This window comes from Ranitomeya imitator, chromosome 2 (assembly GCF_032444005.1).
Source record: "Ranitomeya imitator isolate aRanImi1 chromosome 2, aRanImi1.pri, whole genome shotgun sequence".
Classification (NCBI taxonomy): domain Eukaryota; kingdom Metazoa; phylum Chordata; class Amphibia; order Anura; family Dendrobatidae; genus Ranitomeya; species Ranitomeya imitator.
This window is the reverse complement of record NC_091283.1, coordinates 634517482-634540744: the sequence shown is the minus strand read 5'-3', so window position 1 is coordinate 634540744 and position 23263 is coordinate 634517482. Positions and strand designations below refer to the sequence as shown.

Here is a 23263-nt window from a genome sequence, read left to right as displayed (position 1 = left end):
GGCGTTATCATTCATTTTCTCTGTAAAAAGACCAAGAAAGCAAAAATTCTGCCAGGGCATGTAAACTTTTTGAGCACAACTGTATATATAGCTGTAGTGAAATATGTATAGGTATGAATGTATGACTAGCAGTAATTTAACATATGTCCTGAGACTGCAGGTCTCACAGCATATGTTATCCTGAGAATTCAGTCTCCTGTCTCCAATCTCGCCAGGGGGCCTTTTTAAGAACCAGGAAGGGGAAACCTTTCACACCTTCTGGCTCTTTTAAAGAGAGGTGTCAATTACAGCCTGACACTAGTTATCTATGAGAAACGTTACACAAAGCGTTTCAGAGAAAATAAGATATTCATTGGTGGAGTGGCCATGGTCCACTATCAAACCAGCAACTATAATATTAACCTGAGAGGCTGGTCTAGAAATTTGACCTTCAGGTTGACTCTTAAAATTAGGCCTACGCACAAAGAAAGATGTTCCCATGTGGGGGCAGCCTGGAAAGCTCATGTGATCCATTCCATATTTCTTCCTCCCTCAGGGACAGGGAACCAGAATGCAAAGTTCGATATCAAGGTTTTTGCATATTTGTATGTCACTTTCTATTTCCATATTGTATACCCTTTTTATTGTAAGCACTGTACCTTTTCTATTATAGCTTAAAACTTTAATAAGTCTGAACCTTGTATGCTTTAAAGAATCCAGAGCCTTAGAGTGTGTGATCCTTATGATTGGCAGACAGTAGTAGTAATATTTCTGGGACTCATCGCCCGTGTGTTCGATGAGTGGTGGCAGTGTGTATGAGCTGGGTGTGTGGCCTGTGTCGGTGTGTGATTTATGTTCCCATTACAGCATAGGACAGAGGTTGAATGCTGGACTGAGTGAGAGGAGATAGAGTAACCCTTGCAGACGCAACCCCATGTCACGTGCTGAGAAGCAGGTACATGACATAGTATTGAGTAGGATAGCTCTCACACCCCCTATATGAATTATGGGGGCCCCACATCTCGCTATATGCAGTATGATGGCCTCAACTCCTCTATTATATGCAGTACGATGTCCCCCAATGCTCCCGATATCCAGTATGATGTCAACACAACTCTCTTATATGCTGTATATAAGCCCACCTATATACAGTACAATGGTCCCCACAGCTCCTATATAGAGCATGATTGCCCCCACAGTTCTCCTATAGGCTTAGTATGATGGCTTCCATAGCTCCACTATATGCATTATGATGTCTTCACAGCTTCCTATATACAGTATGCGACCCCCAAAAGTATTGATTGATAAAACATTACATTAAAAAACTCACCTCACTGGAGTCTCTGCAGCGTGTGCTAATCATTACTGTCGCATCCAGTCTCAGACACACACTGAATGGCAGAAGAAGGAGCCATTGGCTCTTTGTTCCACCATTATATTTCAAATATCCTTAGTATAAAATAATGCTGAAATGCAGACAGTGGTGACATTGCCGGTTCAACGATCATCCTCCTGGACTCAGAAACTCCATAGCAGCTACAAGGTCTGCCATTACAAACGCCCCTGAAGGAGATTCTAGGGCACAAGGGAGGATTATTTTGGTGGGCCATTCCAATCCTGTGTAGAGATCAGGGTTATATCAGCGGTTTGGTGCAGTGTGCAGTACTCAAAAGAAAATATCTTGTTAAATCAGAAAAAAATTGCAATAAAGATGTTTTGGGGGTTGGCTACTTATGGTCCACTGTTCCATCTCGTTCTAAATGTTCTGATGAAACACTTGACAAAGCACTTACCTACCACAAAGGGTTAATGTAAAGGCAGATCAGGAATCACATTCAGGGACTTGTAGATTTCTTTCAGTATTAGGAGAGCAGTGTCTTCAGATTCCCTAGAAATGACATAAGTGTGAGGATGTGTAGGAATCATAGCCAAAAAGATATAGGGTTGTAGATACTTTGGGTTCACCCGTCATGTCTGAGCACTCCTCCATGCTTTGTATGTAATGGTGATGTACAGTGTAATGGACAATTGGCAGAACCTTAACCCCTTATCAGCAAAACCAGTTTTTACCTGATATTAATTTGGAATCCTTGTTGTTGTGACACATTGTTCTTCTTGATAGACTTACATAGGTAAGATTTGCACACATTTATGGAATTATCAAAAATTTGACAAACACATAGAAAAATGCACATTTTTTAACCATTGTTGTAAGGACAAAAAAATTGGATAGGACATACCATACAAACTAGTTAATGAATATCATTTTCCATACGTATACCTTGGGCTGGCCTTATTTTTCAAAAGTCCTATTAAAAAAAGACGACTGAGGGGCGATCTAATGACCATGTATAAGTATATAAGGGGACAATACAAATATCTCGCTGAGGATCTGTTTATACCAAGGAAGGTGACGGGCACAATGGGGCATTCTTTGCGTCTGGAGGAGAGAAGGTTTTTCCACCAACATAGAAGAGGATTCTTTACTGTTAGGGCAGTGAGAATCTGGAATTGCTTGCCTGAGGAGGTGGTGATGGCGAACTCAGTCGAGGGGTTCAAGAGAGGCCTGGATGTCTTCCTGGAGCAGAACAATATTGTATCATACAATTATTAGGTTCTGTAGAAGGACGTAGATCTGGGGATTTATTATGATGGAATATAGGCTGAACTGGATGGACAAATGTCTTTTTTCGGCCTTACTAACTACCGTATGTTACTATGTTACTATTCTTTTAGGATGTGTGGTAGATTATCTCTGTGAGCCAGACACAGGAACGTTTGTTGCTAGAGTGTTCTACTGGTTTATTAAAAGGTAGGGCATAAGCCAGTGAAAAATTCTGCAAAAATAAACATGGCCTTTCTACCATAACAGGAAAACAAAAGATAACATATAGCACAGTCTATATGTCTTCGGGGATCCATCCGCTCAGGAAAAACAACAGGGTCCAGGGCCTGTGCTCCACATGAAAGCTGAAGTCCTGAATTTGTTGTAACCACCTAGTGACCCGGGCATTCTTCTCCTCCTTTCCTTCATTCATTTCAGGGGCGCATGATCTGACACTAAACTGTGCTTCCAGTACCTCAGTGAGTCAATTGCCCATTTGATGGCCAAGCATTCTTTTTCTATGATGGCCTAGTTCTTTTCACAGCAGAAGAGTTTTCTACTCAGGTAACATAGCTAGCATAGCATAGTAACATAGCTAGCAAGGACGAAAAAAAAACATTTGTCCATGCAGTTCAGCTGATATTCTGTCAGAATAAATCCCCAGATCTACGTCCTTCTAAAGAACCTAATAACTGTAAGATACAATACAGTAGACATCCAGGCCGCTCTCGAACCCCTCGACTGAGTTCGCCATCACCAGCTCCTCAGGCGAGGAATCCCAGATTCTCACTGCCCTAACAGTAAAGAATACTCTTATATTGGTGGAAAAACCTTCTCTCCTCCAGACGCAGAGAATGCCCCCTTGTGACCGTCACCTTCCTTGGTATAAACAGATCCTCGGAGAGATATTTGTATGGTCCCCTTATATATGGTTATTAGATTGCCCTTAAAACGTCTTTTTTCTAGACTAAATAATCCTAATTTTGCTAATCTCTCTGGGTATTTTAGTTCCTCATCCCCTTTATTAATTTTGCTGCCCTCCTTTATACTCGCTCTAGTTCCATTATACTTCATGTGTGGTGTAACCGGGGATTTGTACAGAGGCAGTATAATGCTCTCATCATGTGTATCCAGACCTCTTTTAATGCACCACATTATACTGTTTGCCTTGGCAGATGCTGCCTGGCACTGGCTGCTCCAGGTAAGTTAATCATTAACTAGGATCCCCAAGTCCTTCTCCCTGTCAGATTTACCCAGTGGTTTCCCGTTCAGTGTGTAATGGTGATATTGATTCCTTCTTCCCATGTGTATAACCTTACATTTATCATTGTTAAACCTCATCTGCCACCTTTCAGCCCAAGTTTCCAACTTATCCAGATCCATCTGTAACAGAATACTATCTTCTCTTGTATTAACTGCTTTACATAGTTTTGTGTCATCTGCAAATATCGATATTTTACTGTGTAAACCTTCTACCAGATCATTAATGAATATGTTGAAGAGAACAGGTCCCAACACCGACCCCTGCGGTACCCCACTGGTCACAGCGACCCAGTTAGAGACTATACCATTTATAACCACCCTCTGCTTTCTATCACTAAGCCAGTTACTTACCCATTTACACACATTTTCCCCCCAGACCAAGCATTCTCATTTTGTGTACCAACCTCTTATGTGGCACGGTATCAAACGCTTTGGAAAAATCAAGATATACCGCATCCAATGACTCACCGTGGTCCAGCCTATAGCTTACCTCTTCATAAAAACTGATTAGATTGGTCTGACAGGAGCGATTCCTCATAAACCCATGCTGATATGGAGTTAAACAGTTATTCTCATTGAGATAATCCAGAATAACATCCCTCAGAAACCCTTCACATATTTTACCAACAAGAGGTTAGACTTACTGGACTATAATTTCCAGATTTACTTTTTAGAGCCCTTCTGTCTCTGAGCTCCTTGGCCAGTTCCTTTGGCCTCTTGATCCTCCTTTGGTCTGACATGCACTGTGAGCTGTGAGGTCTTATATAGACAGTGTGCGCTTTTCCCGAACAAGTCCAATCAGTTTATTGACACACAGCTGGACTCCAATGAAGGAGTAGAACCATCTCAAGGAGGATCACAAGGAAATGGACAGCATATGACTAAGGGTACCGTCACACTATACCATTTCGATCGCTACGACGGTACGATTCGTGACGTTCCAGCGATATCGTTACGATATCGCTGTGTCTGACACGCAGCAGCGATCAGGGATCCTGCTGAGAATCGTACGTCGTAGCAGATCGTATGGAACTTTCTTTCATCGCTGGATCTCCCGCTGTCATCGCTAGATCGGTGTGTGTGACACCGATCTAGCGATGCGATCCAGCGATGCGTTCGCTTGTAACCAGGGTAAACATTGGGTTACTAAGCGCAGGACCGCGCTTAGTAACCCGATGTTTACCCTGGTTACAAGCATAAAACTAAAAAAAAACAAACAGCACATACTTACATTCTGGTGTCCGTCAGGTCCCTTGCCGTCTGCTTCCCGCACTGTGACTGCCGGCCGTAAAGTGAAAGCAGAGCACAGCGGTGACGTGCTTTCACTTTCACTTTACGGCCGGCAGTCACTGAGTGCGGGAAGCAGACTGCAAGGGACCTGACGGACACCAGAATGTAAGTATGTGCTGTTTGTTTTTTTTTAGTTTTATGCTTGTAACCAGGGTAAACATCGGGTTACTAAGCGCGGTCCTGCGCTTAGTTACCCGATGTTTACCCTGGTTACCCGGGGACCTGGGCATCGTTGGTCGCTGGAGAGCTGTCTGTGTGACAGCTCCCCAGCGACCACACTACGATTTACCTACGATCACGGCCAGGTCATATCGCTGGTCGTGATCGTAGGCAAATCGTATAGTATGACGGTACCCTTACATACGAGTGTCTGAGCAAAGGGTCTGAATACATCCGACCATGGGATATTTCAGTTTTTCTTTATTAAATTTGCAAAAATTACTACATTTCTTTTTTTTTTCCAGTCAAGATGGGGTGCAGAGTGCACATTAATGGGAAGATAAAATGAACTTTTTTGAATTTACCAAATGGCAGCAATGAAATAAAGAGTGAAAAATGTAAAGGGGTCTGAATACTTTCTGTACCCACTGTAGGTGGCTATGGGGCTGGCGCGGCTGCTGGTCCTACAGGCTGCTGCCGCATTGCCGGGGAGGATCGTCCACAGCTGCTGCTTGTCTCATCGTATATCGCTGCTACTTAAGGATCCCGTTTTTTGCTAAGCCACGCCTCCTGACCAAACTCCGAGGACGAAACGCACGTCAAGGTGAAGCTCAGCTCACTACTGCGTGGACTCTTGGCCCCATCTCAAAGGAAGCAGGACTTCAAGTATATAATGCGGATTATACTCCGATACACACTACCAATGAGATGCATATCTTAGAATATTGGCTACCTGAGGTTTCTTCACAGTGAGGGAAGCGTGACTCTCTGTGATATGGATTCTGACCACTATTGTATATGGTCATGGCATAGACTGTTCATTTACATCATTTTACCTTATATAATTGATAATCTCACTGATGGGATATATGCAAGCCATTACTGTATGCCTTATCCAATGTCCGATAAAATTGAGATTGCGAGCTGGCAACTACTGACAAATATACCATCAGTGAAACATATGTATGATTCATGTCACCCTTGCTTCACCTAGTCAGTGTTACACGCTGGCTTACCATTCACTTCCCACAGGATATGCAAATGCTTAAGAAAATTACGCACAAACAATAATTTTGTTTTCCAATATATTGTCCAATAATGGGATAGGGGGGCTCAACGCTGATTGTTGCTGCCTTCGTGTCTTTAACTGATCTTGCATGACTACTATTTATATATAGTATAATAAAGTATTACACTTGATATCATTCTAAAGTGCTTCTCCTGACCTTATGAATGTAATCTCTGAGTGACATTGTGTTGGTTAAATCCATTATACACTGCTAAGGTGAGATTATACATTTAGGTTTGTGTCCCAGAAGCAGTCATTTACTTTATTTTTCGGACCATAAGACAAACATAAGTTTCAGGGATATTACGAACGTAAAATAGGTGTAAAATTGTAAAATGACAATGCTTTCTCTTCAAACTTACTTTATCTTTGTTTTATTAAACACATCCAATGAACAATAAAAATTGTCTGTTATGTAATCTGAGGACAGCATGAGATAGGGGTTGAATACTGAATTCAAGGAGGTATCACTTATCAGGCTGTTATCTGCTGTTTACTTACAATGAAAGTTATATCACTACAATATAATTGCTGTGACTAGCTGGCACTGTGAGCAGTGGTCGTACTCCGCCCACTACTGTGATAAGCAGCCATCAATATACATAATACATGTAGAGTCTGGTGTGGGTGGTTTCAACTGTGGTGTAAATGGGGTCAGATGTAGTGGGTTCGGGGTCAGCTGTGATGGGGGCGGGGACAGCTGTGGTGGGGGCGGGGTCGAGTGTGGTATAGATGGGGTCAGCTGTGGTGGGGTCGGTCATATGTGATGGTGTAGGATCAGCTGTGGTGGGGGCGGGGACAGCTGTGGTGGGGTCGAGGACAGCTGTGGTGGGGGCGAGGACAGCTGTGGTGGGGGCGAGGACAGCTGTGGTGGGGGCGGTCATATGTGATGGTGTAGGATCAGCTGTGGTGGGGGCAGGGACATCTGCGGTGGGGTCGGTCATATGTGATGGTGTAGGATCAGCTGTGGTGGGGGCGGGGACAGCTGTGATGGGGGCGAGGACAGCTGTGGTGGGGTCGAGGACAGCTGTGGTGGGGGCGAGGACAGCTGTGGTGGGGGCGAGGACAGCTGTGGTGGGGGCGGGGACAGTTGTGGTGGGGGCGGTCATATGTGATGGTGTAGGATCAGCTGTGGTGGGGTCGGTCATATGTGATGGTGTAGGATCAGCTGTGGTGGGGGCGGGGACAGCTGTGATGGGGCGAGGACAGCTGTGGTGGGGGCGAGGACAGCTGTGGTGTAGGTGGACTCAGCTGTGGTGGAGCAGTGGCTGCTTTCTCAGCTCTGCTTCTTGCTACATCTAAAATCTCTGTCATAACTGCTGCACGCAGTAATCTAAGTGATACACTATTGGATTCAGGGTCTCTTTGCCTACATCATGCTACTCTCAGATGAAGTAGCAAGAATCTTCTGACAGATTCCCTTTAATAGGAAAAATGCTTTTCCTTTTTTCTGCTGTCTAAATCTGGGGTGTGTCTTATAGTCCAAAAATATGGTATCTGAAATGACTCTCCACAACATGCTTGGCGCAGTCAGTGGACTCATTATACATCAATTGTGACTACAAATCATTATAATCTTCTTCATCTCCAGCATGAGGCCGAGCGAGGACCACAATAAAGCACATGTGGGCGTACTGTACCAAGCAGAAGATTTCTGGATCCAAATCTAATAAAGGCCACACCAGGAACAGGAAAAATCACATTGCCAAACGCAGAGTCAGCAATTACTAGCTGCATCGCCAGGGAGGAAAGTCATAATCGGGTCACCAGAAGCCGACCTCAGCCAGCAATGAGGCTGTGAATGGATGGGACTAGTAATGCCCAGTACGGAGCGGTCTGAGAGGCCTATAATTGCCACTGCTCTCGAATCACACTTAGGGGTCTAGTTGTAGCATTCTGGGATGACCCCAAAATGGAACCACTCTGTGAGGGCTACCTGGTGATGATGCCTGGGATGTGAAGAATCTGCCCAAACTATCCAGGAAAAGCCAGAGCTAACACTATTCTGTGTGTACTGGCAACAGCATCCTCAAAGAGATTAAAGGGCAGATAAACATCAAGTCTGGAACGGGGAGATTAGTGCTACCACACTAGCGTTAACTGCAATCCATCACAATGCGTCGTTTTGCAGAAAAAACGCATCCTGCAAAAGTGCTTGCAGGATGCGTTTTTTCCCCATAGACTTGTATTGACGACGCATTGCGACGGATTGCCACACGTCGCATCCGTCGTGCGACGGATGCGTCGTGCTTTGGCGGACCGTCGGGAGCAAAAAAACGCTACATGTAACGTTTTTTGCTCCTGATGGACCCCTTTTTCCGACCGCGCATGCGCGGCCGGAACTCCGCCCCCACCTCACAATGGGGCTAGCGTCGGAATCTCTGCCCGACGCATTGCGACGGGGAGATTCCGACGCTAGTGTGAAAGTAGCCTCACAGAAGATGTGGACTCATCTGGGTGATGCCAAGGAAAACCGAAGAACTGTCAGCTCCCGGTGGTTGATGATCAGTTTTGGATCACAGAAGTTCACAACTGTCTACACGTAATATAGAAGGATCCAAAAGAAGAAGCGTATCCAGCTCCACAAAGGTAAAACCTTCAATTTCTTGGGAACTGTAAAAACACATCCAAGTACAGTAGTTTAAGATATATAAAGCACCAATGTGTTTCTGGTGCAATCAAGTATCCTTGTCCACAGTGCATGTAAACAAAATAGTGCTCTTAAAATAATCTCCGGCTGCATTCGATGTACGGACAAATCTGCATTACATTATTTATATAAATATAATCACAAAACAGGAGAAAATTCGGCTCAACGAACTTATAAACAAACGTCTTTCTTTATTCACGGAAAGTGCTCAGAGGAGGATAAAACAGAATGAGCGAAGCACGTTACATGATAAGTGACATTGACGCGTTTCAGGTGACTGATCATGATAATGGGTGCACAATCACCTGAAACGCATCCATGTTGCAAACCATGTAACTTACCGTACATCGCTGATTCGGCTTTATCCTCTACTGAGCACTTTCAGTGAATAAAGAAAGAAGTTTGTTCACAAGTTCGTTGAGCTTGATTTTCTCCTGTTTTGTGCTTGCTTCATGCCTTGACGCAGCGTTTCCTGTGCTCCGAACACTTAAGGAGGTCTATAACGGTGGGCTGGACCCATTTAAATATAATATTTATACAAATCTGTATAAACCATGCAATTAAATAGTAATCCATATGGAGTGGCATCTGATTAATTTGCAAAGTCAGAAAGAAGACAAAAAAAAAAAAATAGAAAAAAAAACCTGAACAGAAAGAAGCCACATTCGAAGAAACATTTTATATCCAGATGGGAGATAATTTCCAAAAGGGTCTTAGAGTATGACAATATGAAACTGAACAGAGTCACTGTTCCCAAAGGGGAGGAGGTGAGAGCGACTAGTCAAGATAGAGGCTCATCATGGAGGTGGAAAACATCTAGATACGATAGAGGCTTGTAACTGAGAATGACTTGTCAAGATAGAGGCTCATCATGGAGGTGGAAAACATCTGGTCAGAATAGAGGCTTGGAACTGGGAACAACTAGTCAAGATAGAGGCTCATCATGGAGGTGGAAAACATCTGGTCACAATAGAGGCTTGGAACTGAGAATGACTAGTGAAGATAGAGGCTCATCATGGAGGTGGAAAACATCTGGTCAGAATAGAGGCTTGGAACTGGGAACGACTTGTCAAGATAGAGGCTCATCATGGAGGTGGAAAACATCTGGTCACGATAGAGGCTTGTAACGGAGAATGACTTGTCAAGATAGAGGCTCATCATGGAGGTGGAAAACATCTGGTCAGAATAGAGGCTTGGAACTGAGAATGACTTGTCAAGATAGAGGCTCATCATGGAGGTGGAAAACATCTGGTCACGATAGAGGCTTGGAACTGGGAACGACTTGTCAAGATAGAGGCTCATCATGGAGGTGGAAAACATCAGGTCACTATAGAGGCATGTATAGGAGAATAACTTGTCAAGATAGAGGCTCATTATGGAGGTGGAAAACATCTGGTCACGATAGAGTCTTGGAACTGGGAAAGACTTGTCAAGATAGAGGCTCATCATGGAGGTGGAAAACATCTGGTCACGATAGAGGCTTGTAACGGAGAATGACTTGTCAAGATAGAGGCTCATCATGGAGGTGGAAAACATCTGGTCAGAATAGAGGCTTGGAACTGAGAATGACTTGTCAAGATAGAGGCTCATCATGGAGGTGGAAAACATCTGGTCACGATAGAGGCTTGTAACGGAGAATGACTTGTCAAGATAGAGGCTCATCATGGAGGTGGAAAACATCTGGTCAGAATAGAGGCTTGGAACTGAGAATGACTTGTCAAGATAGAGGCTCATCATGGAGGTGGAAAACATCTGGTCACGATAGAGGCTTGGAACTGGGAACGACTTGTCAAGATAGAGGCTCATCATGGAGGTGGAAAACATCTGGTCACGATAGAGGCTTGGAACTGAGAATGACTTGTCAGTCTGCCCCGTGTATCACATAAGTGAACCATAGAAGTGTGAGGCTCAGAATTAATCCAGAATGATGTACACAGACTGTATCCTGCCATCTGCCACCATCGCACTCTCATCACCATGTCCATTTATCTATTCTCCCTACAGGTACAGTATGTCATCCAGCTTTTCCACACTGAACTTTCCTACCTCAGCCTGTAGCAAAACTTGGTATGCTTTTCAACTGACCTCTGCAATACCTCCAATGTTATTTGTGACTTTGTTTAATTTGGCTTGATCATATGCATCTGGTCCACTCTTAATTATGTGACCAAGATTAGCACAGACCCCTTCCCACTGCTTCACACCTAAATGCACTTTGTTGCACATATATTGTGTAGCATAAGTCTGCCAAGACGTCAGTCTGCCCCATGCATCATATAAGTGTATCATACACGTGTGAAGCTCAGAAATAATCCAGAAATGACCCAGAAGGGAACTGAAGGGAACTGGATACAGCCGATGTAAACAATGTTTCTGTTTGTTTTCACTCTCACCCCTATAATTCTTCACTTTCTACTAACCCCCCTAATCCCAACACCTACTAAGGAACTGGTCATCTCTTCTTCAATCCTCCCCATCCATCTCACCTCCTCCTCAGAACTGTTCCTCAACATAAAATCCTCTTTCTCCAAACACAGACAGCCTCCTCATGCCCTCTCCTGCTCCCACCTGCTAACACTTTCTCTGCTCCTCCTCATTGCCGGTGATATTGCTCCAAATCCTGGTCCTCCTCACCACATCTCCACAGTCAGTTCTACCTCCCATCTGCACTCTAGCACAACTTTCCGTAACATCTCTAACCTTATGCCCATTCACCCAGCCCCCCGCTTCCCGAGTCCCATTAACAGGAGCTCTATGGAAAGCTCGCTCTGTCTGCAACAAACTTTCCTACATCCATAATCTCTTCATTACTAACAAACTTTCCTTCCTCGCTACTGTTACATGTTACGGAACCACTCAGCACCCAGAATATGTTGTGCAGTTATATGTATGTATAATAGCTCCATGTGAGATGCATGTCCCTAATGCATCAGCCCACAGGCTGCGCCCCTGGGCAGAGGGGACACGATATTCCCCTTTTGTCTGCCCCGCCCACCTTTGTAATTCCCACAGTAAATATCGGCAGGCTCCGGCCACCTGCGGCTATTGTAATGTATGTCTGGCCTGACGCTTTTCTATTGGTCTGCTCTCTGTATCTGTGTGATATATCCTGTGTCCTGTGAGTAAAGTGTTGTCAGACTGGAAATACGTGGAGAAGCAGTGATCTTTTGTATGTGCCCGTGTAACCAAGGAAGTCCAGCCAGCGTCCTTCATTCAGACTCCAGCCAAAGCAGAGTGGACCTCCGGAAACACGGGGTGGTACTGAAAGAGGTACCCCAGATTGGTAGACCCCCGTTACAGCCACCACTGAAACCTGGTTCACCCCCTCTGACACAGCCTCACCTGCTGTACTCTCGTATGGTGGATTACACCTTTTCCACACACCCCGCCCCAGCAGCAAGCATGGTGGAGGAGTTGGTTTTCTCCTGTCAGATAACTGCTCCTTCACCCCAATCCCACTGCCATCCTCTGTTACCCTCCCTTCCTTTGAGGTGCACTCTGTGTGCATCTATTCTCCCTCCAACCTCCAAATGGCTGTCATTTACCGCCTCCCAGAGCCAGTCACCACCTTCTTTGACCACTTCACCACCTGGCTACTTCATTTCCTCTCCTCTGACATCCCCGCTATCATCATGGGCGACTTCAACATCCGCATTGACTCTTCCCTCTCAGCTGCCACTAAACTTCAATCTCTCGCCTCGCTCAATGGTCTTCTGCAGCCACACACAAAGATGGCCACACATTGGACCTCATCTTCACCCACCTCTACTCCCTATCTAACCTCTCAAATTCACCTCTTCCTGACCACATCCTACTCATTCTCTTCCCTCTCCACTCCTTGTCCAAAATCCCTACTCCACAAACTCGCACACCCTCGCAGAAATCTTAAACACCTTGATCTACACTCACTCTCTGAATCCCTCCTCTCGCTTACAGACATAAGTTACCTACACAATGCGCATGCCGCTGCTGCTTTATATAACACCACAATAGCAGTAGGTCTGGAATCGGTCACACCTCTCACACATAACAAAGCTCGCAAAATCAACAGACAGCCCTGGCACACCACCCTGACCTATGAACTGAGACGGGCTACCAGGGTTGCTGAGCATAGATGGAAAAGAACCCACTCCAACGAGCACTTCATTGCATTCAAACAGTCCCTACCTACTTTTAAGGCCACACTCGCTGCAGCAAAACAAACTTCTCTCATCCCTCATATCCTTCCTATCTCACAACCCTAAGCAGTTATTCAACACTTTCAATTCTCTCCTTCGTCCCCCAGCACCCCCTCGCTCTCCACTCATATCGGCCATTTTCAAGCAGAAGATTGATAACATCAGAGACAGGTTTGGTTGACAACCCCCAGAGCCCTTCCTCCTAACTGCTCAGCCCTCCTCCTCCAAAACCAAATTCTCCACCATTACAGAAGATCGACTCTCCACTCTACTCTCAAGATCACATCTCACCACCTGTGAACTTGACCTGATCCCATCCCACTTCATCCCAAACCTCAAAACAGTCTTCATCCCAACCCTAACCCATCTCTTCAACCTATCACTAACAACTGGTGTTTTCCCCTCAAGCTTTAAACATGCCTCAATCATACCTATCCTCAAAAAGCCCTCTCTTGATTCATCCTCTGCATCTAATTATCACCCCATATCACTTTTTCCCTATGCCTCAAAACTACTGGAACAACACGTCCATCTTGAACTGTCCACCCACCTCTCTTCCTGCTCACTCTTCAACCGCTTTCAATCTGGCTTCCGGCCACATCACTCCACTGAAACTGCCCTTACTAAAGTCATCAATGACCCAATAACTGCCAAAACCAAGCGACACTACACTGTCCTCTTCCTCCTAGACCTGTCCTCTGCCTTTGACACAGTGGACCATTTCCTACTATTACAGACCCTCTCATCTCTTGACATTACTGACTTGGCCATATGTTGGATTTCATTGTACCTAACAGACGGGACAAACAGCATCACTCGAACTCCACCTCCTCACCTCGCCCCCTATCTGTCGGAGTCCCGCAAGGTTCAGTCCTAGGGCCACTGCTCTTCTCCACCTGTCAAGGTGAAAATATATTTTCTTTATACTCTTTTGTACTTTTATGTATTCTTATGCTGTGAAACAATAAGTTTTTCCCTTTATGCTTGCTAATGCAAATTTAACTGTATTTAAGATGGCTGCCAGTATTCACCTTTGTCCCAGATTCACTCTGCTGAAGAAGCAAGTTACACATTCCAGAAGGACAAGTATCATTTCTCTTGAAATGATACTTAAAGCGACGTGGAGAAAGGAAGATTTATTAGATGATGTCAGAGCCAACCAGAAAGACTGAATACTAGATACATTGCTTAAACCCTGCATATCCCCGCCCTCTGCACACCTTCCCCCAATAGATCATATAATGTTGTGTATTAGAAAATAAAGTCAGTTGCTGTGACGTTGCTACACTATGTAGACACACGAGCATGCAATGAGTTTGAACCATCCTTTGTCTGACTCTTTCTTATCCGGTACCAATGCTTTATTCTGATTTGGAATGACTGGTGAAGGAAGGGTATTGTCGTGACGACCCCGACAATTTGGCGCCCAACGTGGGGCGTGGCCCGCGATCCGAGACCCCCTGGACCCATGCCTGGACGTCCGTGGACGACACCCGTAGTGGCTGACCTCGAGGACTGATCACCCTCCAAACACGGTAAGTGGAGATCACATACACTTGCTAGTGTTTCAGCCATTATTGGTTAGTCTGTGGTCTCCTTGGGTCTGGGGAGTGACCGGTCGAGTGGTGAGACCGAGCGCGATCCCGTGCCACGCTTCGAACCAGCAACTGAGAGAGGTCGCACTCTGCGCGTCCTCGTGTACACCACACCTCCTCCACCGGTCATTGTACTCCATTCAACCACCTTACCCGTGACTATTGCCTAGTAGTGATAGAGTGAAAGATTGAGGAAGTTTGTGGATTGGGGGCGGCTTTGAGAAAGGGACAGGAGACGCAGCCTCTGTGATATTGTACCAACAAGGTAATTAAGACGTCCCAAGAGGGGACCACCTGTTTTTCTGTGGAGGGCTCTCACTAGGAGACCGCCTCCCGACTGGTTAGAATATCGTGACAGGGTAGACTGTTAATCACTGGTGTTCAGGGGTTAGGGACAGGATATCGAGCGCGAGGCTCTTTATTCATAACACGTCGAACGCGAGGCTCCGTGTTGTTTTTTTGTTGGGAATACAGTGTTGTTATCGCTGTCAGCGGCCTACTGCAGAAGGGCGTAGTATTCTGTGAGTCATGTTGCGTCTCTTGTAGCAGAAGAAGTCCGTGCCCCACGAGTTAAGTGAGGATGCTGTGGAAGTCAAGACAATAGTAGAGTCACGGGAGGGCAAGAAGGCAGTCAAGAATGTTGAGAGGTTGTACAAGCATGTAGGATTGCCCTCAACAGGGAGATTGCAGCCGTCTACATGGCACCATCTCATAGAGAACAAAAAGGGCATGTTGAAAGATAAAGGACTGTTAGAACAAGTGCAAGCTCATCTGCGAGTTGCGCGAGGTTTAAAGAACGAGGAATGGAAAAAGGTTGATGGAGAGGAAAGATGAAAGGATGCAGAGCCCGTGTTTGGTTATAAAATACCTCAATTATTAGTTTTTCTAGGGTGTTCTGGCATATGAGTTGTGTGAAGGTTTTGTAGAAATTAATTAAGTCTGAGAACTGCTGTATTCCGTTACTCTGTGTGGTTTTCCGAGACACCCGATGGGAGGGGTCAAACAGCTGCGCTGTGCCTTTCTTCTTTGTGTTGAGGAATGCTGTGATGTTCTTATCTGTTCCGTGTTTCTGGTATGGAGGGGGTCGAGTCGCTGCGTCCTCTCCTTGTGTAGTAAGAATTATTGTAAGTTTAAAGTGAAATGTGTTTTGTTTTAGGAGATTGTTTGGTTATCAGTGTAATTGAAAAAAAATTGGTTAGGGTTGAATGGTTGATATATATAGCAAATTAAGGATTAACAGAGAAAGTGAATTTGGATCTGTTTTGTTATGTTGAAAAAAAAAAAAAAAAGGAAAGTTGTCTATTGCTATGACAAAAAAACTGGATGTTTTGTGGTGCAAGAAGGAACTGAGAAAGTGACTGAGATTAATGTGTTGGGAAAGCAAACAATAAGAAATTTGGTACAGGGGGGCTCCCTGTTAGGTAATATGGTCCCTCCCCAGGAAATTAAGTCTCTTCTCCCGACTGTAAGCTCTGTGCCCCTTAACCCCAAGGCACCAATATATCCTAGACTGCCGAGAAGTTCTATGGGCGTCTTATGGTAGTGTTTAAAGATCTGGGGTTTTCACTGTATAATAAAGCCCATTCACACCTTTTTGTGGTAGCTTTGATGTCCGAGTTTTAAATCTGAATTGAAAGAGGCAATAATGTCAGTTAGACCTGACATCGAGAATTCCACTCCGGACGATGCATTAAAAGTAGTACAAAGTTTCCAGAAGAACTTAACCCATTCTGTATCAGCAGCTGCGCTCTCTAGCCCCCACCGCTCTCAGCCCCCCCCCCCACAGCTGCAAGGACACAGCTTGCAGCTCCATTCCTTATCAGTGGCCCACTAGACTCCAGCTCCAGCCCCCATCCCTTACACAAATCCAGTCTCATACTCCAATATCCATTTTAGCCCTGTGTCTGGAAATCTCCCTCGCCATGTTAATTCTCAGACCAAGACAAGACAGATGGACTTGTAAACATTGCGGTCAGACAAACCCAGACTGGAAAAATACTTGTATAATCTGTGCTGCAACCCAACCTAAGTGAATTACACTGAATCCTGTCCAGACAAGATCACATGTAGTGATATAAGAAGCTGACACTGGATTGTGGTTAGTGGGTGGTGGGGACATTAACTTTTGGGAGTAAGCTGACAGTAATCCTTTTGGGAAGGAGCTGTAGACCAGCATGTCATGTCACCCCCAACCGGTCATCTAGTCACCCCCACCACCAGAGAACCAACCACATCAGGTAGTGTAAGACAGATACAGGAGTATTATCCCTGGAGGCCCTCTGACTAGCTAGCTACGCTAAAATAATTGGCTGACCCTGAGAACAAACCTTTCCCATTTTACAGACAAAGATAATATGATGGACGTATAAGTGCACCTGAGCAGACCTAGAGAGTTGGTGAGCCAAGATGATGGTCAGATGGTATTTATGTTATATAACCCCTATGCAGATGAATATAATGAGACGTGTATCTTACACGCCCTTTCCCGATCAGTTTGAAAAAAAAAAAAAAAAAATAGGGGGGATAGTGTCGTTAACCCTGGCAGTTAGAATATCCCTATGTCACGCTGCTTCAGTATGTGGGTAATTTTTTTGTTGTGTGCACAGACAGAGCAGGAAGCCATTGTTGCCACTGTTAGTTTTCACAAGTATCTGGCAGATCTGAACTGTCGGGTTTCGGCCTCGAAACTTCGGTTCTGCCTTGGTCAAGTGATATGTTTGGGTCACTGTCTCCTTCAGGGTGCCGGACACCTCACAGAAGAAAAAAAAAAAGAAAGAAAAATAGCCGTCAGCTACAAAGGATGAGACTGAACTCCAGCATTTCCTTGGACTATGTACTTATTGTGTCAGTGGATACCAGACGCATCCCGCATAATGCAGCCTCTCTACAAAGCCCTGAAAGACGGTTCAAGGTATGATGAGTTTGGCAGATTCGACACCGGATACACTGTTACGACGGAAGATACTGTAGTGCCCGGAGCTGCACTCCCTCCCTCCCTCACTGTCAGCACAAGAAGCAGAATTTCAGGATCTGTCTACTGCATGTGTTCTGGCCAAAGACAGGCGGGCTAATATACACGGACTCACAGTATGCATTTGGTATTGCTCATGGTTTCGGAGCCCTATGGGCCAATCGAGGGTTTGTTACTACTGCTGGGACTCAGTGAAGAATGTTGAAGCTGTTAAGGCCCTCTTGGACTCAATCGAATTACCTACCCAGGTGGCCATTATCAAAGTTAAGGAGCATGGTACTATGGAACAGTCCACAGACTGGTGGTAACGCCTTTGCGGATATGCAAGCAAAAGCCGCTGCTCTCCTACCCGTTGAACTGACCATACCAGCTATGGTGACCACACGCTCTCAGCGTAAACAGTTACAAGAAACACTGACTCTACAGGAACCTGATGATCTATGCCAGACTGAGGTTTTCTGCCGGACCCCGCGAGACCGCTTAATGACGATGGAGAGAATGTCTCCAAAAGGAAGAAGTGAAGCACTGGAATGCTGATGGAGCATGTATGGACATGGTCTCTGGAAAAAGGACCAACTTGTGTGTCTCCCTAAGCAGATGTACCCTGCTATTGCCACGTGGGCGCATGGGCCCACACATCGAGGTATCTGTCAGACCTGCAATCCCGGTCAACTTCAACGTGTACCCCCGAAGCACCTTGCTAAGCCCGACTATCCTTTTCAAAAGCTCCAGGTGGACCTCATTACGTTGCCTAAGTCTGGAAGGTATGAATATTTTCTGGTGGTTGTCGATATGTTCTCCAGTTGGCCAGAAGTATTCCCCGTTACCAACGTGACTGCAAAGACCACAGCAAAGAAACTGGTGATGGAAGTTATATGCAGATATGGTGTTCCAGAAGTTGCTGAAAGTGACCAAGGCCCGGACTTTTCTTCTCATGTGTATCAGGAGGTTCTGACAATGCTTGGATCCACTGTAGCCCTCCATACTCCGTACCAGCCACAATCTAGTAGGAAAGTTGAGAGGCTGAACGGCACACTGAAGGAACAATTGACCAAAATGATGCAGGAGACTACGGCTCCATGGCCAGGGCTCTTACACATTCGTACTACCCCTATTGCAAAATATGGCCTGTCCCCATATGAGATATTGTTTGGTGCTAGGTTCTCAGTTGTAAATTTTCAGTCTCAGTAGTTGTCAGAAGAAACTGACTGTGCTGTTCAATATGCTATTCAACTTAGTAAAAATGTTGCTAACACCCATGTTTTAGTTTTTTCTTCCCTTCCAGATTCAGCAGAAACCGATATTGGTCACAGTTTGAAGCCTGGTGGTTTTATGGTCGTGAAAAGCCATGTCAGAAAACATGGACTAGAACCCTTGTATGACGGTCCCTACCAGGTCCTCCTCATTACTCCTATGTCAGTAAAGCTGGAAGGAAGGCCGACATGGATCCATGTATCGCACTGCAAGCTGGTCAAACAGACTAGTAGCAAATAAGGGGACATAATGTTTTAGTTTTTCGTATTTCCATATAATAATATCGGTAACCGCATAGGACAGTCTAAATTCCCCAATATCCTTGAATAATAAGTTTGTACAATATCATGAAAGATTAGTAGTACAGATGGGTATAGCCAATAAAATTGTCAGTTATACAAATGTGGGATAAATTGGTTATGGCCACAGATTATCCAGATGATCAAATTTGGGATATATTGGATATACTTAACACTACTGCCTGTGTTATGAATCTGTTGAAGGGTTTAAAGCCCACTGATTGCTCAGATTATGTCCCACTAATTCATGAAGAACCCACACTAAAGGTCCCAGGAGGGATAACCGTATTAGCTGATAATTATACCTGCTATAATACCCACGACACTACAGGTACACCAGTAGGGGTCTTCGAGACAGGTTTCTGCAGAGAGAACAGTTCCCTAGATACTGACTTGCTAGTTAATCATACACAGTATATGTACGACATTTATTGGTTATGTGGAGATGGTAAGCTCCGTCCCAGGTTGCCTAATGCCTGGACAGGTCAATGCACCCTTGTTAAACTAGCTGTGCAGTTCAAGATTTTACCTTGGGATCCAGAGATACCTGATGAATATACCAGAAAGAGGAGAAGTCTCGATCAGCTACATATGAGTTATGAAGAAGATCCATTGGTATATGTCAATGGCATTGGAGTGCCAAGGGGGGTGCCTGACCAATTTAAAGCCCAGAACCAGATCTATGCTAGCTTTGCTTCTTTAATCCACAAGTGCAGATTAATAAAAATGTTGATTGGATCAATTACATATATTACAGTGAATAAAGTTTTGCCAATTTTATCTGTGATGCTTTCCAGGGTATAGTTGAGGAATTGGGCCCTAACACTAGAATGACCCTCCAAAACCGACAAGCCCTTGATATGATCTTAGCTGAGAAAGGAGGAGTCTGTGGGATGGTGGGAGAGGAATGTTGTACCTATATCCCTCAGAACTCTGGGATAAATGGAAAGACCATGATAGCCCTTAAAAAGATAAATGGGTTAGTAGCAGAATTAAAAACTAATGCTGGAGTAGACACATCTTTCTTTTCCGGTTGGTTGGGTGGGCTCAAAGGATTCCTTCAACAAGCTTGTCTAGTACTGATTGCCCTTCTTGTAGTTGGATCGATAATCCTGTGTTGTGTTATTTGTTGTGAATTCTGTGGCTGAATTCACTCCTGTGGTCACAAGTGGTACTGCAGCTTCTGAGCTTCCTCCCTCAGGTGTTCTGGTGAGCTCGTTGGCTGCTGTGTTATTTAACTCCACCTGATTCGGTCTTCCTTGCTCCTTGTCAATGTTCCAGTGTTGGACCTGAGCTTCTGGATCTTTCCTGTGGCCTGCTGCTCTGCTTAGATAAGTGCTTCTTTGCTTTTGTTGCCACTTTTTCTGTCCAGCTTGTCTATTCGTTTTTGCTGGAAGCTCTGAGACGCAAAGGGTGCACCGCCGTGCCGTTAGTTCGGCACGGTGGGTCTTTTTGCCCCCTTTGCGTGGTTTTTTGCTTTAGGGTTTTTTGTAGACTGCAAAGTTCTCTTTGCTATCCTCGCTCTATCTAGAATATCGGGCCTCACGTTGCTGAATCTATTTCATCCCTACGTTTGTCTTTTCATCTTGCTAACAGTCATTATATGTGGGGGGCTGCCTTTTCCTTTGGGGTATTTCTCTGAGGCAAGTCAGGCTTGTTTTTCTATCTTCAGGCTAGTCAGCTCCTCAGGCTGTGCCGAGTTGCATAGGTAGTGACAGGCGCAATCCACAGCTGCCTTTAGTTGTGTTTAGGATAGGTTCAGGTATTGCGGTCTACAGAGATTCCACGTCTCAGAGCTCGTTCTATTGTTTTTGGGTTATTGTCAGATCACTGTATGTGCTCTGATTGCTGGCACACTGTGTCACTGGATTGCCTACATAACAGTACAAGGAGCCTACCTAATGATTCTCAATAGAGGGAAAAAAGAAGTTCTGACATTTTTTTTTCTCAGCTCTGTGTTCAGTCTTTTTTTTCCCCTAGACATTTGGGTGTTTCAGGACACAGGTGTGGACATGGATATTCAGGGTCTGTGCTCTTCAATGGATAATCTCGTTACAAATGTACAAAGGATTCAAGATACTATTGATCAGAAATCTATGTTAGAACCAAGAATTCCTATTCCTGATTTGTTTTTTGGTGATAGAACTAAGTTTCTTAATTTCAAAAATAATTGTAAGCTATTTCTGGCCTTGAAACCTCATTCTTCTGGTAATCCTATTCAACAGGTTTTGATTATTATTTCTTTTTTGCGCGGCGACCCTCAGGACTGGGCATTTTCTCTTGCGCCAGGAGACCCTGCATTGAGTAATGTCAATGCGTTTTTCCTGGCGCTCGGATTGCTTTACGATGAGCCTAATTCAGTGGATCAGGCTGAGAAAAATTTGCTGGCTTTGTGCCAGGGTCAGGATGATATAGAAGTATATTGTCAGAAATTTAGGAAGTGGTCAGTACTCACTCTGTGGAATGAATCTGCGCTGGCAGCTTTGTTCAGAAAGGGTCTCTCTGAGGCTCTTAACCCCTTCATGACCCAGCCTATTTTGACCTTAAAGACCTTGCCGTTTTTTGCAATTCTGACCAGTGTCCCTTTATGAGGTAATAACTCAGGAACGCTTCAACGGATCCTAGCGGTTCTGAGATTGTTTTTTCGTGACATATTGGGCTTCATGTTAGTGGTAAATTTAGGTCAATAAATTATGCGTTTATTTGTGATAAAAACGGAAATTTGGCGAAAATTTTGAAAATTTCGCAATTTTCACATTTTGAATTTTTATTCTGTTAAACCAGAGAGATATGTGACACAAAATAGTTAATAAATAACATTTCCCACATGTTTACTTTACATCAGCACAATTTTGGAAACAAAATTTTTTTTTGTTAGGAAGTTATAAGGGTTAAAATTTGACCAGCGATTTGTCATTTTTAAAACGAAATTTACAAAACCATTTTTTTTAGGGACCACCTCACATTTGAAGTCAGTTTGAGGGGTCTATATGGCTGAAAATACCCAAAAGTGACACCATTCTAAAAACTGCACCCCTCAAGGTACTCAAAACCACATTCAAGAAGTTTATTAACCCTTCAGGTGCTTCACAGCAGCAGAAGCAACATGGAAGGAAAAAATGAACATTTAACTTTTTAGTCACAAAAATTATCTTTTAGCAACAATTTTTTTATTTTCCCAATGGTAAAAGGAGAAACTGAACCACGAAAGTTGTTGTCCAATTTGTCCTGAGTACGCTGATACCTCATATGTGGGGGTAAACCACTGTTTGGGCGCACGGCAGGGCTTGGAAGGGAAGGAGCGCCATTTGACTTTTTTAATCAAAAATTGGCTCCACTCTTTAGCGGACACCATGTCACGTTTGGAGAGCCCCCGTGTGCCTAAAAATTGGAGCTCCCCCACAAGTGACCCCATTTTGGAAACTAGACGCCCCAAGGAACTTATCTAGATGCATAGTGAGCACTTTGAACCCCCAGGTGCTTCACAAATTGATCCGTAAAAATGAAAAAGTACTTTTTTTTCACAAAAAAATTCTTTTAGCCTCAATTTTTTCATTTTCACATGGGCAACAGGATAAAATGGATCCTAAAATGTGTTGGGCAATTTCTCCTGAGTACACCAATACCTCACATGTGGGGGTAAACCACTGTTTGGGCACATGGTAAGGCTCGGAAGGGAAGGAGCGCCATTTGACTTTTTGAATGAAAAATTATTTCCATCGTTAGCGGACACCATGTCGCGTTTGGATAGCTCCTGTGTGCCTAAACATTGGCGCTCCCCCACAAGTGACCCCATTTTGGAAACTAGACCCCCCAAGGAACTTATTTAGATGCCTAGTGAGCACTTTAAACCCTCAGGTGCTTCACAAATTGATCTGTAAAAATGAAAAAGTACTTTTTTTTCACAAAAAAATTCTTTTCGCCTTAATTTTTTCATTTTCACATGGGCAG

At 44.5% G+C, this 23263-nt stretch overlaps 1 protein-coding gene across 2 annotated transcripts in view; it reads right to left on the bottom strand.

Annotated features, from left to right (window-relative positions):
- The window catches only part of SEC23IP (SEC23 interacting protein), a 158017-nt gene that overhangs the window by 8317 nt on the left and 126437 nt on the right, over positions 1–23263 (bottom strand). The window contains exon 18 of one of the 2 annotated variants that reach the window (XM_069752671.1): positions 1777–1867. In XM_069752671.1, coding sequence (XP_069608772.1) covers positions 1786–1867 — 82 coding nt within the window. In that variant the 3' untranslated portion in view covers positions 1777–1785. Of the gene's footprint in view, positions 1–1772; positions 1868–23263 lie in introns of both variants that reach the window. The other variant, XM_069752670.1, reaches the window with a different exon arrangement.